This window comes from Trichoplusia ni, chromosome 6 (assembly GCF_003590095.1).
Source record: "Trichoplusia ni isolate ovarian cell line Hi5 chromosome 6, tn1, whole genome shotgun sequence".
NCBI classification, from domain to species: domain Eukaryota; kingdom Metazoa; phylum Arthropoda; class Insecta; order Lepidoptera; family Noctuidae; genus Trichoplusia; species Trichoplusia ni.
This window is the reverse complement of record NC_039483.1, coordinates 14,330,206-14,342,791: the sequence shown is the minus strand read 5'-3', so window position 1 is coordinate 14,342,791 and position 12,586 is coordinate 14,330,206. Positions and strand designations below refer to the sequence as shown.

Genomic DNA, 12,586 nt, shown 5'->3' with positions numbered 1-12,586 from the left:
TTCATGAGTTCACTTATGTGACTGGTCTTTTTAAAGGAGTACTCGTGGATTACTCACGATCTTTATTTTTAGTATTTGTTTTGCAAATACATAATACGACTTGTTCATCGGATACAACCTGGTGACGGACGGACGGAAATTGGAGACTCAGTAATAGGGTTCCGTTTTTAGCCTTTCGGCATGGAACCCCTTTATATCACACAAAGCCGTTAGAAAGAAAAGTTTGCACTAAACACTCATGTTATAACCACAATCGTTATAATTCTCTCCTTACGCTGCTTAAGGGAATGAGCGCTATTAAACAAATTGCACCTGTCATCCTGCGAATACACAGAAAATAACAAAATCCATTTCTTCAAATCTTTTACATAGACAGCTCCCCGTTCCACCTTTCATACAAAACGACAGCATCGCATTACCAATTCGAATAGACAAATCTCTCGAAACACTTTTATGGTATATCTATTTTCTTGACTAATTTAAAATAGTTCACGATGCGGGTGAATATTGATTGGGTATAACTACTACGTTCATCAAAATAAAACTCGGCATTTTGTTACTTTATTTATTTTCAAAAGAAAGAAAGTACAGTAGCTACCATTTATAACAAGTTTCATTAGTTTGCATAATAATTATTATTCGATATATGTTACTTAAATATTCATAACGATATCTTATGTAGACGTGACGTTGACAAGCGTAATTATATACAGAATAGCATTTAAAATAATTAAAACTCCTTTTTTAAAATTAATCTCAATCTTTTTCTAATTGACTATCGTTGGGTGAATACTGGGAACCTAGATACCTGATTTCCCAGGAACTAATCTATATCGCTACCCTTAAGTAGGCCTCCCTTATTTTGGGCTCGTCACCAAACAGCCGATACTGTTCGATCTTCCAATAAACATTTACATTTACAAACTGGTGTACAAAACCTTAATATAATCACGAGGAGTTCACTACCTACATTATATACAGTAAATTGGTGCTATGAAATGTTAACTACAATATATGAGTAACCCGGTGTTCTGAAGCTAAACACTCTGTTGAACTACGTCAGTGATTAAAACTAATTGTTTAGAGTTGACTAATCTGTGTTGTGAATGTTGTGACCAAAGATAAAAGCGATAGTACCGACGTATTTATCAGTCAAAAGTGATAAATAAATATCTAGTTGTGTGACCTATTTCATTTCCTTGGTATCCCATCTTGCTAAACCAAAGTCTAGATTTTATTGAGTCTACGCTCTACATTTATCTAAGCGCAAATTTCTATTTTAATAAACATAATTTCATGCAACAAAATACATAACAAGTTTCAAGGTAGTCAATTACAAAATGATAGCGGTTCTGACTGCCGCTATATGTACGTCATCTCACGCGGTTTGCCACTAACAAGTTTTGGCACAGACACGTGCTTAACATACTATATACTTTATAATCGTATTTACAACAAAGTCTTCACAATATCTTATTGCTTTTAGTTAAAATTTAAATTGTAATAACAGGTCAAGTATTGTGATATAAAGTTAAGATAACAACCGCTTTAGCGGTACACAAATAATACATTCTTGCTTGATAGGAATGCTATAACATACATAATTTTATATAGAATAAAGACGCTAATGCTCTTTGGAATGTAACGAAGATTCAAATGTTTAATGACATCTAATGACATGAATTGTAAATTGGACAATACGACGGATATGTAAATATTACTTCTAAGGTACACGTAAAGGCACCAACTGCTGTCGAGTTCTATATTGGTCCTCCTTGGTAAATTTTATAATTATAGAAACGGCGAAATCCATTACACAATACAATGGCACAATATTTTTAACTTTATTCATACATTGGATGTGCCGCTGATAATACTATAATTACCGAAATATTAATAATTTTAAATTAGGTTCCGAACAATATAATCCAATAAATCCCTATATCCATATGGTCTGATCCTTATAGAGAATATAATAATATTATAATTGCACTAGCTGCTAAAGCGACACCTTGTAAACATCATTCAAAATTGCGTAACCATAAAAATATTCTAATTCATATTAAAGAAAACTCGTTAGATTAGATTCTATGATTCGACAATATTGACATATAAAACTGGTGCTACATTAATCGCAAGGCAATTTATAGACCTCCGTCATGACATGTACAAACTATTTGCAGCGTTTTCCAAAAACCTATTCCTCTTTGTATATATATTCTACACCTATATGTGTGTAAGCGAAAATAGCGTCATATTATTCGTTCACCTTCAATATAATTTTGTTTAAATACGTAAAGTTTACTATAAATTAGCTGCCAAAAAGCTGTATAAGTGTTTCATATAGTATAAATAATTAATTATTTTCGCTTACACAGTGAATATAATGGAATTTTAATATGTTAATAAACTTAATACTGTAATACAAAAGTAACGCATCGTTACAACTTTGTCATATTACTATAAAACATTTTAAGGAATTACTCTGTTCGTTAGTACAGGTATGTACACGCGACATATAATTTTTGTAATATGTATTACAAGTACAGTCATAATACATTAATGTACCGCATCGATGTCTCGCTGCGCGCGCGATATTTTTACCTGCAAATAACATTTACTCGTTTATACAGGGTATATGTTAGAACCCAAGCAAGTCTAGGTAAAAACAAGTCCAAATAAAAAAGGGTAAAGGGCACCTTCAATTTATTCGCGTTGAGTTGCGTATATTTTGAAGGTGCTCTAAGACTATCCGGATGAGGTACACTATGGAGTCCAATTAGACATTTAAATAAAATATTAATTAATATAAATGTTAGTGTAAGACGTGCGCTAGGGTAGGTGTCGCGAGTGCCTGGCGGTTACCTTGTCCTTGGGCGTGGTGGCCTCGCCGGACTCGAGCGCGAACATCTTCATCTTCTCCTTGAAGGACAGCTGCTCCGGCACCGGCGCGCTCGGCGCCCGCGCCTGCTGCTCCGCCAGCCGCCGCGCGCGCGGGTCTCTGCAGGGAACACCACACCAATATACTTAGTAGGCTTTCAAGAGTTATCGCGTTTGTATGAAAAGAAAGCCCTTTAGCGTTCTATTTATCTCTAACAGACAGACATGACAGTACGGAATTGCATATTACCTGTACACCTCCTGTGCGCCGATGACGCCAGGTGTGTGCGCGAGGACAGGCGCGCCGGTTGATGAGCGCGGGCTGGATAACATGTTCTCAGCTTCCTCTATAAAACGCTGAGAACGGAAAATGGGTTATTATTTATATTTACACGAAGGATTATATTTGTTTTAATAAGAAAGTTGGCACATACGTCGGGGTCTTCCCTAGCAGGTGGCGGGTCAGGCTGCGGTTCACGCGGGGGCTCCCGCTGCGGCTCCCGAGGCGGCTCGCGCGGCGGCTCGTGCAGCGGCGGCGGCGAGGACGCCGGCGCGGGCGGCGCCGCTCGCTCGTGGAACGACACGCGCTTGTCGCGCATTCCGCCCACGGGGGACCTGAAGACAAATATAGACATAAGTAATCGGTAATTTTAAGCCACTTGTTATTTATCATTCAGCAATAAAAATACCGTTTCTAAGAGTTATATCTAAGTGTTTAAGAGATTGCAATAATAATAGTTGTGTAGTACGTACTGTGGCGCGGCGGGCGGCGCGTGCGCGGGCAGGTCGGGCGCGCGCGGCGGGGACAGCGTGCGCGCGCGCTCCGCCATCACGGCGAAGGACGAGCCGCGCGCGGGCGGCGGCGGCGCCCCTCCCCCTCCGCCCCCTCCGCCAGCTCCGCCCACGCTTAGGGCGCCCATGCCCGTGCTCACCTCGCTCACCACTCTCTCCTCGTACGACACCTGTACACAACACAAATTACATTAATTTAACGAAAACATGGAGCCATAGCAAAATAAATTTGTTTGATTAAATTTTTGATTTAGTACCCCACCACAATCTTTCACGATTAAAGAATTGTGTATGTTGTACCTGCTCGGTAGCATAGCCGTTGGTGGCTTCTGACCGCGTATTGGTCTTGAGGATGGACTTAGGTGGATGCGGCGCAGGCGCAGGTGATGCGGGCGGCGCTTCGGTAGGGAGCTCGTCAATCTCTTCTGAGCCTTCCGCTGTATTCCCCTCCTCCTTTACGAAATGATAAGTTAAAATTGCAATAGGCTTTTCGCATTTTTGCACAAACTATTGAAATGCCGACAATAGAAATTATTAAAAAAATATTGCTCGTTTTTGCTTTCGCAGTAAACTCCCGTTTCATAACTGGCTATGTTCAAATAATATAACGTTGTTTCTATAATTGGAATCTAAAAAATGGAAACCCTAATGGAAAATGCTGTGTTAAGTTTTGGTAAAGCAATTCATATGTTACGACCACAAAGAAATATTATGAAGTAAGTGTTCTCACCTGGTCGTGTTGCGTGGCTCGCAGTTCAAAGTCTCGCTCAAGCTGCAGGGAGCGCAGCTGCTGGTTTTGTACAGGTGTTCTCGCCGCTCCTAGCGACACCAGCTGCGCTATAGTCGCGTCTCTGTAAGTTCAATATCATTTAAAGTTTGAATTAATTTCTAAAAAATGTGGTTTTATTTTTATAGTCTGTTAATTCGAAGTTCAGTGACATACACAATTACAGATGAATTATATATAAAGATGTTCCAGATACAATTGCCATATTTAATTTAATAATTTTGCAGAGTCAAACTACGAATGCTTCCCCTTTCTTTTTCCTTGCACTTGCTTGGCTTTAAGTGCGCTTTATTATTCAGTAACTATATTTAAAAAAAAATAAAGAAATTTGTAGGCTCAGTGAGCAATTCTTCGCCGGAACCCTGACGTGTGAGGTGAACTAGTACGTGTGTAGTATGTCGCGACATGCGTATCCCTTACCGTCGCGCGCGTGCGGCGGCGCGGCGCACCTCGTGCTGCCGCTCGCGCTCCTCGCGCTGCCAGGGGTTGTGCGGCGGCTGCGCGCGCGCCCCCGCCGCCGCGCCCCCCGCGCCCCCCGCGCCCCCCGCCGGGTACACCGACACCGCGGGCGGCTCCAGCGCGCTCGCCACGTACCGCTCTGCACATACATACATAGATATGATAGATACAATATTCTTCATTGCACACTACATAAGTACAGGATTGCGTAGTTTATTATATGTTACTACATGATCTCCTGGTGAAGCCGAGTGATGCGAGTCAAAATATATATTATAAAAAAGTCAAATGGTCCAAATAATCCCGTAAAAAAACTTTTTTTTTTATTTATTTAAACTGCAGCAATAAAAAACATACTTCGTTAATGAATGAAAAATAACACTTTGCAATTTGCTTTAGTGTTGTATACTATAAATTGTTCCTCACCATCTTCAGGCTGAACTGAGTTCATTGGTGGCTGTTGCGGCTGAGGATGAGAGTGTGGTAGCTCTTCGAGTTCATTGTCTGTGCGCCTCGTACCCTAAGCATTAATAATTAATTTACCATGAAATAAGAGTAACAAAAAGGTATAATCAATATTGAATTACTTAGCTATAAAAAGAAAGTGATATTTACCTGAGGTTTCGGAGCGACTGGGGGCTGAGATCTTTGCGGAGAAGGTGGGCCAGGCGGCATCCATTCGTACCTGTATCATAATTTTGAAGTCATATAATATAAATTTACATTAAAAATACAAATGGCATCTCCTGATCACACCTCTCATGGCGTGATCAGGTAAACGAGGTAAGTCGCAAGGTCCACTTTTCCTTACACTCTCTTCGATGCTTACAAACTTTTCTTCCCAAAAAGACCAAAATTCTATTAGCCCAATCCCTTATCCAACCCATTATTGACTATGCCGATGCTTGTTACTTGGATGCCACCGAGGAGCTGCTTAATAAGCTTGAGTACTTGCAAAATTTGTGCATCCGCTTTATTTTTGGGCTAAAAAAATACGATCACATCTCGCAGTTTCGCAAAGAACTCAAGTGGCTCCCGATTCGCCTTCGTAGGAACACTCGTATCCTATGCCTCCTATACAATGTTCTTCACAACCCACTATATCCTTCCTACTTGCGTGACCGCTTTTCCTATATCCGCCCTCCCGACGCCCTTTGCAGATCACATCTTAAATCCCATCTCAAAATTCAACCCCACTCCACCGACTTCTATTCCTTCTCCTTCTCTGTTCATGCAGCGCGACTGTGGAATGCCCTGCCGCCTAGCATTCGTGGTTCCCAATCTGTCAGCCTATTCAAACGTCGTGTCAAAGAACACTATCTCGCCTCAGTAAGATAGTCTTATTTCCTCATTCATGTAACTTTATATGTATATATATATGTATATATCCATGTATATATTTGATATAAATTGTACTTCTTGTTTTCCTATTATTTTTTTTTACACATTTTGTCTATATTTCCTTTTTTCTTATCTCCTGTCGCAGGTCTGCTGGCAGAAATTTCTTAAGAAATGAGCAGTACCTTTGTACCTATTGTATTTTCATTTTTATACTTGTTTTATTCCTTCAATGTTGTGTGTACATAAATAAATAAACAAATAAAAATATATCCTGGTGCTGATCAAACTCGATCAGATGATGATATTTGAATATTTGTTTTTTTAACTGTAACAAAGATACATCATCTGTGAAAGTTTCAACTGTGTAGTTATCGCCGCTAATGAGATACATGCAGCCTAGTGACGGACGGATAGACACCGGGACGTATCTGTTTTCGGTCTAAGGAACCGGTACTGTAAAACCTGATAAATATTTTGAGAAGTTCACTGAGGTAATAGAATATATGTTACCTCTGCGGTGGGTGGTGCTGGTTGTGGTAGATCTGGTGCGGCGACTGATGGTGCACGTGCAGCAGCGGCTGCGACTGGTGCAGCGGGGCCAGCTGCGGGGACTGCTGCCCGTAGGCCGGCTGGCCCGGACCTATGATAACACGTGTTTTTTTATAGTATAGTAGATGAATGACATTTATCAAGCATTAGCACCAATCGAATCCTGAATAGTAATTTCAATACCTATCAGCTATTCGCATGTGTAGAATCGCCAAATAACTGTATATCCCATTGCTTAGGTTTTTAAAAGAAGGTAAACAATCTTGGTGAAAACAAAATATCTTCAATATATGAACAACTCATATATTTCAGTTGTTATATGTAATTTGGTAATATTTATTTGTGTTTTAGACTGTTCTTAACTTAACCTTTATTTTCTAAACTGCTTAACTCATCGAGATTGTTTAGCTTTGATTAGTGACCTAGCCTTTTTTAACTTCGCTGGTCATCTTACAGAGTATCACTGATAATTATGATTGAACAGTAGAGGTAATGTGCCGCGTACCTATAACGTGATGGTGTTGATGCGGATGCTGCAGCGTGTGGTAGGCCTGCTGCCGCCGCGACACCTCCTCCGACATCTCCGCCAGCTTGGCCGCGCGCGCGCTCATCGCGTTTGACTGCTGTGGGGAATATAACGATTGAAGAACATTGGGGCAAGGAAATTTAGGGGATGTCGAAACTGTATTTCAAAACAATAACGTTAACGTTATTCTTTATTCATAAGCAAGCAGAAGCTGCGTTGAATATTTCCGATTCTCATTTATTTTATCTGTTAGAATATATTTATTACTGAAAACTTCTAATTTACATAGTTCCAATGAGGCATACCTGGTGCTGTAAAGATGAATCTGGCGCCTCAACCTGACCTCCCGCTGAGAAATGCGCCGATTGTGGTCGATTACTGCCCGTCGAACTGCGTAGAGACGACCATCTAACAAAACGAGGATATTAAAAAGATGCTTCTTGTAGAGGATAAGATTATTTGAATTAAATAAACTTTCAGTCTACTTCGTGTTTGAAGACAACTGCCCTTAATGATTACCTGTCTTGTAACGCGTGTTGTTGTGATTGCACGGTGGAGAGATTCTGATAGAAGCCGTCGTGCTGCGAGGGCGCGGACAAGTTGTGGCTGCTTCGGGACTTGCTGGGCCAAGCGCTCGGAGAGCCACTCGCGACCGGCGGACTCACAGGTGCTCTGAATAATATTGTTAGATGTTGTTTAATTTATGCAAGTTTATGGATGTATTCCGATTCCAAAATAATTATTACTGCTAGGAAAATTGCAGTAAATCAGCAGAAATTGTAACGAGAATAAGGCCCAACTCAGTGTTTCAGTAAAGCTAGCGTTGGGATGGTCATTTAATGGCGTCAGTTGCTGTAATGTATTAAACATCGATGACAAAATCATTCAGTATCAATAGTTTACACGGTGATTTTTTTGTCGTCTTACAAAAGGAGCCCATTTCATGTACCCGACGTAAATACCCCTAGGCGCGATTATTATTTTTTTATCATCAACTGAGACAATAAGTACGAAGAAAAATTAAACAAGAGAAATCTGAAAATACTCTTAAAAATGATAAAAACGCCGCCGCCCGCGCCCCTCACCTTTGTTACAAAATTCGGACCACGCTCGCAACAGAGCTGTGTTTCTAAAAATACTACGAATTGTATCATAATATTGAATAAAAATTGCATTTTAAATTTATTTAAATCTCATAAATACATATTTTTTTTTTATCATGAACGTGTTCTAGTCATTGGATACATGAACTGGGCTGCTTTTGAAAGACGACTAAAAAATCACGGTGTATGTGGTACTCACGCGACAGGCGGATGATGGTGCGGCGGCGGTGAGGCCACATGGTGTAGCGCGGGCGTGCTCTTGCTGGACTTGACGCCCGCCTCGGCCGCCAGCCGCGCCGGCAGGTCGCGCTCCGACGCGCGCCGCACCGCGCCCCCCGCGCCCGCGCCCCCGCCCGCCGGGCCCGCACCTACCACACAAGCAACACATATAACACTTACGAAATGCAACATGTCAGTAAATACATTACGGTTAAATTACACATCTACTAAAATAAATTAATAAAATGAGTAATCGACCAAATTATACTGAACGAGTGCGAGTGACGAACATATAAAAATAAACAAAACGATTCCAATTCAATTACGATCAAATAATAAACGCAACGGTACCCATGCATAACATCAAATTACATACCATACTATACATAATCTACTTATCATTCGAATTTGACAATGCTGGAAAACTAGATATGATAAAGGATAAGAACGTATAATAAGTATGTAACGTATGTATCTAGAAAAAAAAAGTAATGTGGAGTAACAAGGAATTGGTGCGTCCAGCTATAACACACCTATCGTCATGCGTGTGTGGGAGCCTTACACGTGGTGTGTGCGGCGCTGATGTCGGGGCAGCTGGCCGCCAGCGCCGCGCCGCGCTCCGCCTGCAGCGAGGACGACTCACTTTGGGGAATCATTCCCACTATCCTCGGCAGACTCTCTTCAGAAACTTTCTCCGAACTTATCGCGAGCGACTCCTTACTCAGTTTGCCTTGGTCCGAGTTCATACTAGATTGATTTGACTTCAATTTAATGTTATCGAGGGTGATCCGTCTTGGCTTTTTATCGATTATTTCATTGAACATTAACCCATTCGTAGTGTTTTCGGTATGCTCCTCGGAGGGTAAGTTAGGTATTTCAAATTCATTACCATGCGCTAGTGTGTCCTCACTACCACGTGAACCGTATTTAGACCAGTCCTCCAGCTGTATAAGGATGCTTTTGACTTCATCATCAGATAATTTTTCGCCGTTAGTATCACTGGTGTCAGTTTTATTGAATTCATACTGTATGTCAGCAAGGCTAGCACTAGCGGGCAAAGTGTCGATAACTTTTGTTGTTTTGTCATTACGCATACTCAGGTTGGGACTTGACTGGCAATTGCGTTTGTAAATCTTTACACAATACTTAAGATTAATATCGTTGAAATGTTTTGTTAGTGCCTTGACTTTACCGAATGCAGGCCTGTATTCATCAGGAGACTTCCACGATTTTCTGTCGACGCTATCTAATATTTGTTTAGCACCAGTATCAATAGGGGTTTGTGGTTTATTTATACCGATATCTGGCTTTTCATTCGTCGTCGCATCAAAAGAATCTGACGTTGAATAAGTGGACGGAATTTCTGTATCTTCGGATTTGCCCGAAAATGACGTCGACATGCTAAATAATGCCCGTTTTAGTCTACACTGAATGTTCTCCATTTTCTCGTAATCCTGCTTAATATCTAAATTAAGTCCATGCTTTCTATTGGAAGTCAAGGTGGGAGTAGGGTTTATTTCGCGCTCCATGGGCGAGGAAGGCGTCTGACAAAAAGCATCTACTGTTTCTGGTTTCTTTTCGGAGTCTGATTGATCAAGAGATAAAGAGGGTAATATTCTTCGTATTTTAGGGGTAGCAACTTTGTCGGGAGGACCTTCGTTTTCAAAAATCACCGGTTCGCAGTTAGGTTCGTCGATAAAGGGAATCTGCTGAGCCTCTGGTTGAGGAGTGCGACAACACTCACATGCACTTACACACTCGTCTATTCCCGTAGATCTCCTTCTATAGACCTCGTTTTCCCTAGTTCGAGCATTGAACAAGTCTAGGGTAAGTTTGGTATCTATGGGTTTCATCTGTGGTGGTAGGCAAATGGAATCTCCATTATCACTGGATTGATCATAGTAAGGAGGTGGTTCAGGTACCGGTGGCGGTTCTTCTGGGGGCGTATCGAACCGTGTGGTTCGTAATGGTGACTCGTCCGTCTGTGACGTACAGTCACCGCTGGCTTGTTGTTCGTCGAAGTCTTCACAAGTGAACGTAAACACGGGAATGGGGCGCGGTGGTGGAGCATCAGTCCTGAGTTCTATGGGACATCCCGGGGTGTCTGGAGACAAGTCTTCTTGCAATTGGTTATTTTCACGGTCTAACGTCACTATCAACCTAGGGATTGATCCGTGATAATGAGGCTGCCATTCCTCACTCTCATCTGTACTCGATTCAGTGGACTCGTCTCTCAAAAAATGACATCGATTGTAACAGGGACGGCGACCATAGCCTGCAATAGATACTTACATAAAATTCAATTTGACATTTTGCTACAACTTCAATTACTAGAAGCAAAAAAATGCGGTAATAAGGAAACAAAATAAAAACCTGTAAGAACGAGTATCGAAGTAACAAAACATTCTCAAAATAATAAAAACGAAAAATAATTCCTGGCAACAGAAAAAAGGGAGGCAAACAAAAGTAGACGTTCGACAACCAGCTGTATTCGGATAAGGAATGCAAAGCGGCGCAGTAATCCAGACGCGTTACCGAGCGTGGTGTCGGGGGGAAAGGCGGTAGTGAGGCGAGGTGCGTAAGATTGCCAAGACATTGCCTGCGGTGGCGAGCTCGGTGCGCGGCGAGGCGGGCCGCAGCAGCGCGGGGTGCGGGTTCGTGAACGTGCCCGAGTTGCGCCGCAGGCGGTGCTCGTACACCACCTCCTCCGCCTCGCCCTCTGCGCAACACACGCGCACGCTAGCCACGCTACGTAACACCAGCTAGATACCTATTGCTATTAACCAATGCACAAGAAATTTTAAATATTGCAACATTGGTTAGTAGGCTATTCGAAAGGTATCCTAAGCACCTAGTGCTTAGGATACCTTTCGAATAGCCTAAAGATGTAGCGTAACTGGCAGCATACACTTCCACTACACGTGAATGTTACAGTAAATGCTGAAAGTGTTGTTAGTATGTAATTTTGTTAGCACAAGATATTATTAAGTTTATATTTGTTTTGGAAAAGGAGGCTCACCTTGTCGTTGGTTATAGGCAGGCTGGTGCAGGAGCGTCGCTAGGCCGTGCAACATGGCTCCTTGCTTTGCTACTTCCAGAGTTACCGTAGGTCCAGTACGTACTAAGTATTCAGCCGCCTAAGATATATTACAAAATGATGAATAAAATTAATTTATTATAAACAAATATAAATTAATTGAGCAGTGCAATGCATACCTTCTCTTGAGTAATGCCAACAAGAGACTGTCCGTCTACGGAGAGCAACTGGTCGCCAGCAGCGAGCCGCCCGTCAGCGGCCGCCGCTCCTCCCGGTACCACGGACTTAATGTAGATTCCTAGCTTCGTCTGCCCCGCACCCTGAGTAATGCGTCAATTTATGTAAGTTAGCATATTACATTAGAAGAGCGTGGCCGCTTAGTAAGCGTTGCGTGTGTTACCTTGGCGGCGACGATGCTGAGCCCCATGCCGTTGGAGTTCTTGTGCAGCTGGATGATGTGCAGGCGCGGGTCGGGGCGGCGCGCGGCGGGCGCGGGCTGCGGCGCCAGGTACACGCTCCAGAGGCCGGGCGCGGCGGGCTGGTGCGCCAGGCGACACAGGCCGCCGCGCTGCAGCGGCGCCACGAACTCGGCCAGGCCGGGCGGCACGCCGCACACCACCTCCGCGCTGAAGCCGTCGCTGGGGATGAGCAGCGCGGCGCCCAGCCAGGCGGGCTCGTCCAGGCGGATGTCGCGCCCGTCCGCGCGGTACAGCTCGTCCGTGTGCGCGCGCACGTAGCCCACGCCCGCCTCCAGCACGGGCTCGCTCACGAGCGGCGCCAGCAGCGCGCGCGCCTGCACCGAGTTCAGCTTGAAGCACGCCTTCAGCGCGCCCACCACCTCTTCCGCCGTGCGGTACTCGCCCTGGATCAGCCGCGCTACACCACGCAGAACA

General features: G+C 43.1%; 1 protein-coding gene across 4 annotated transcripts in view; it reads right to left on the bottom strand.

The window, feature by feature from the left end:
- Positions 1-551: 551 nt before the first annotated feature.
- Positions 552-12,586, bottom strand: part of LOC113495058 (afadin) — a 49,038-nt gene continuing 37,003 nt past the window's right edge. For 3 of the 4 annotated variants that reach the window (XM_026873637.1, XM_026873640.1, XM_026873641.1), the window contains 18 exons: positions 12,094-12,569; positions 11,873-12,013; positions 11,676-11,793; positions 8,637-8,805; positions 7,854-8,006; positions 7,640-7,742; positions 7,314-7,431; positions 6,770-6,899; positions 5,534-5,603; positions 5,345-5,438; positions 4,880-5,057; positions 4,403-4,523; positions 3,973-4,125; positions 3,634-3,842; positions 3,315-3,495; positions 3,131-3,237; positions 2,866-3,001; positions 552-2,604 (listed from right to left, as the gene is read on the bottom strand). In XM_026873637.1, the coding sequence (XP_026729438.1) occupies positions 2,560-2,604; positions 2,866-3,001; positions 3,131-3,237; positions 3,315-3,495; positions 3,634-3,842; positions 3,973-4,125; positions 4,403-4,523; positions 4,880-5,057; positions 5,345-5,438; positions 5,534-5,603; positions 6,770-6,899; positions 7,314-7,431; positions 7,640-7,742; positions 7,854-8,006; positions 8,637-8,805; positions 11,676-11,793; positions 11,873-12,013; positions 12,094-12,569 (2,702 nt within the window). In that variant the 3' untranslated portion in view covers positions 552-2,559. Of the gene's footprint in view, positions 2,605-2,865; positions 3,002-3,130; positions 3,238-3,314; positions 3,496-3,633; positions 3,843-3,972; positions 4,126-4,402; positions 4,524-4,879; positions 5,058-5,344; positions 5,439-5,533; positions 5,604-6,769; positions 6,900-7,313; positions 7,432-7,639; positions 7,743-7,853; positions 8,007-8,636; positions 8,806-8,900; positions 10,932-11,675; positions 11,794-11,872; positions 12,014-12,093; positions 12,570-12,586 lie in introns of those variants that run through there. The other variant, XM_026873638.1, reaches the window with a different exon arrangement.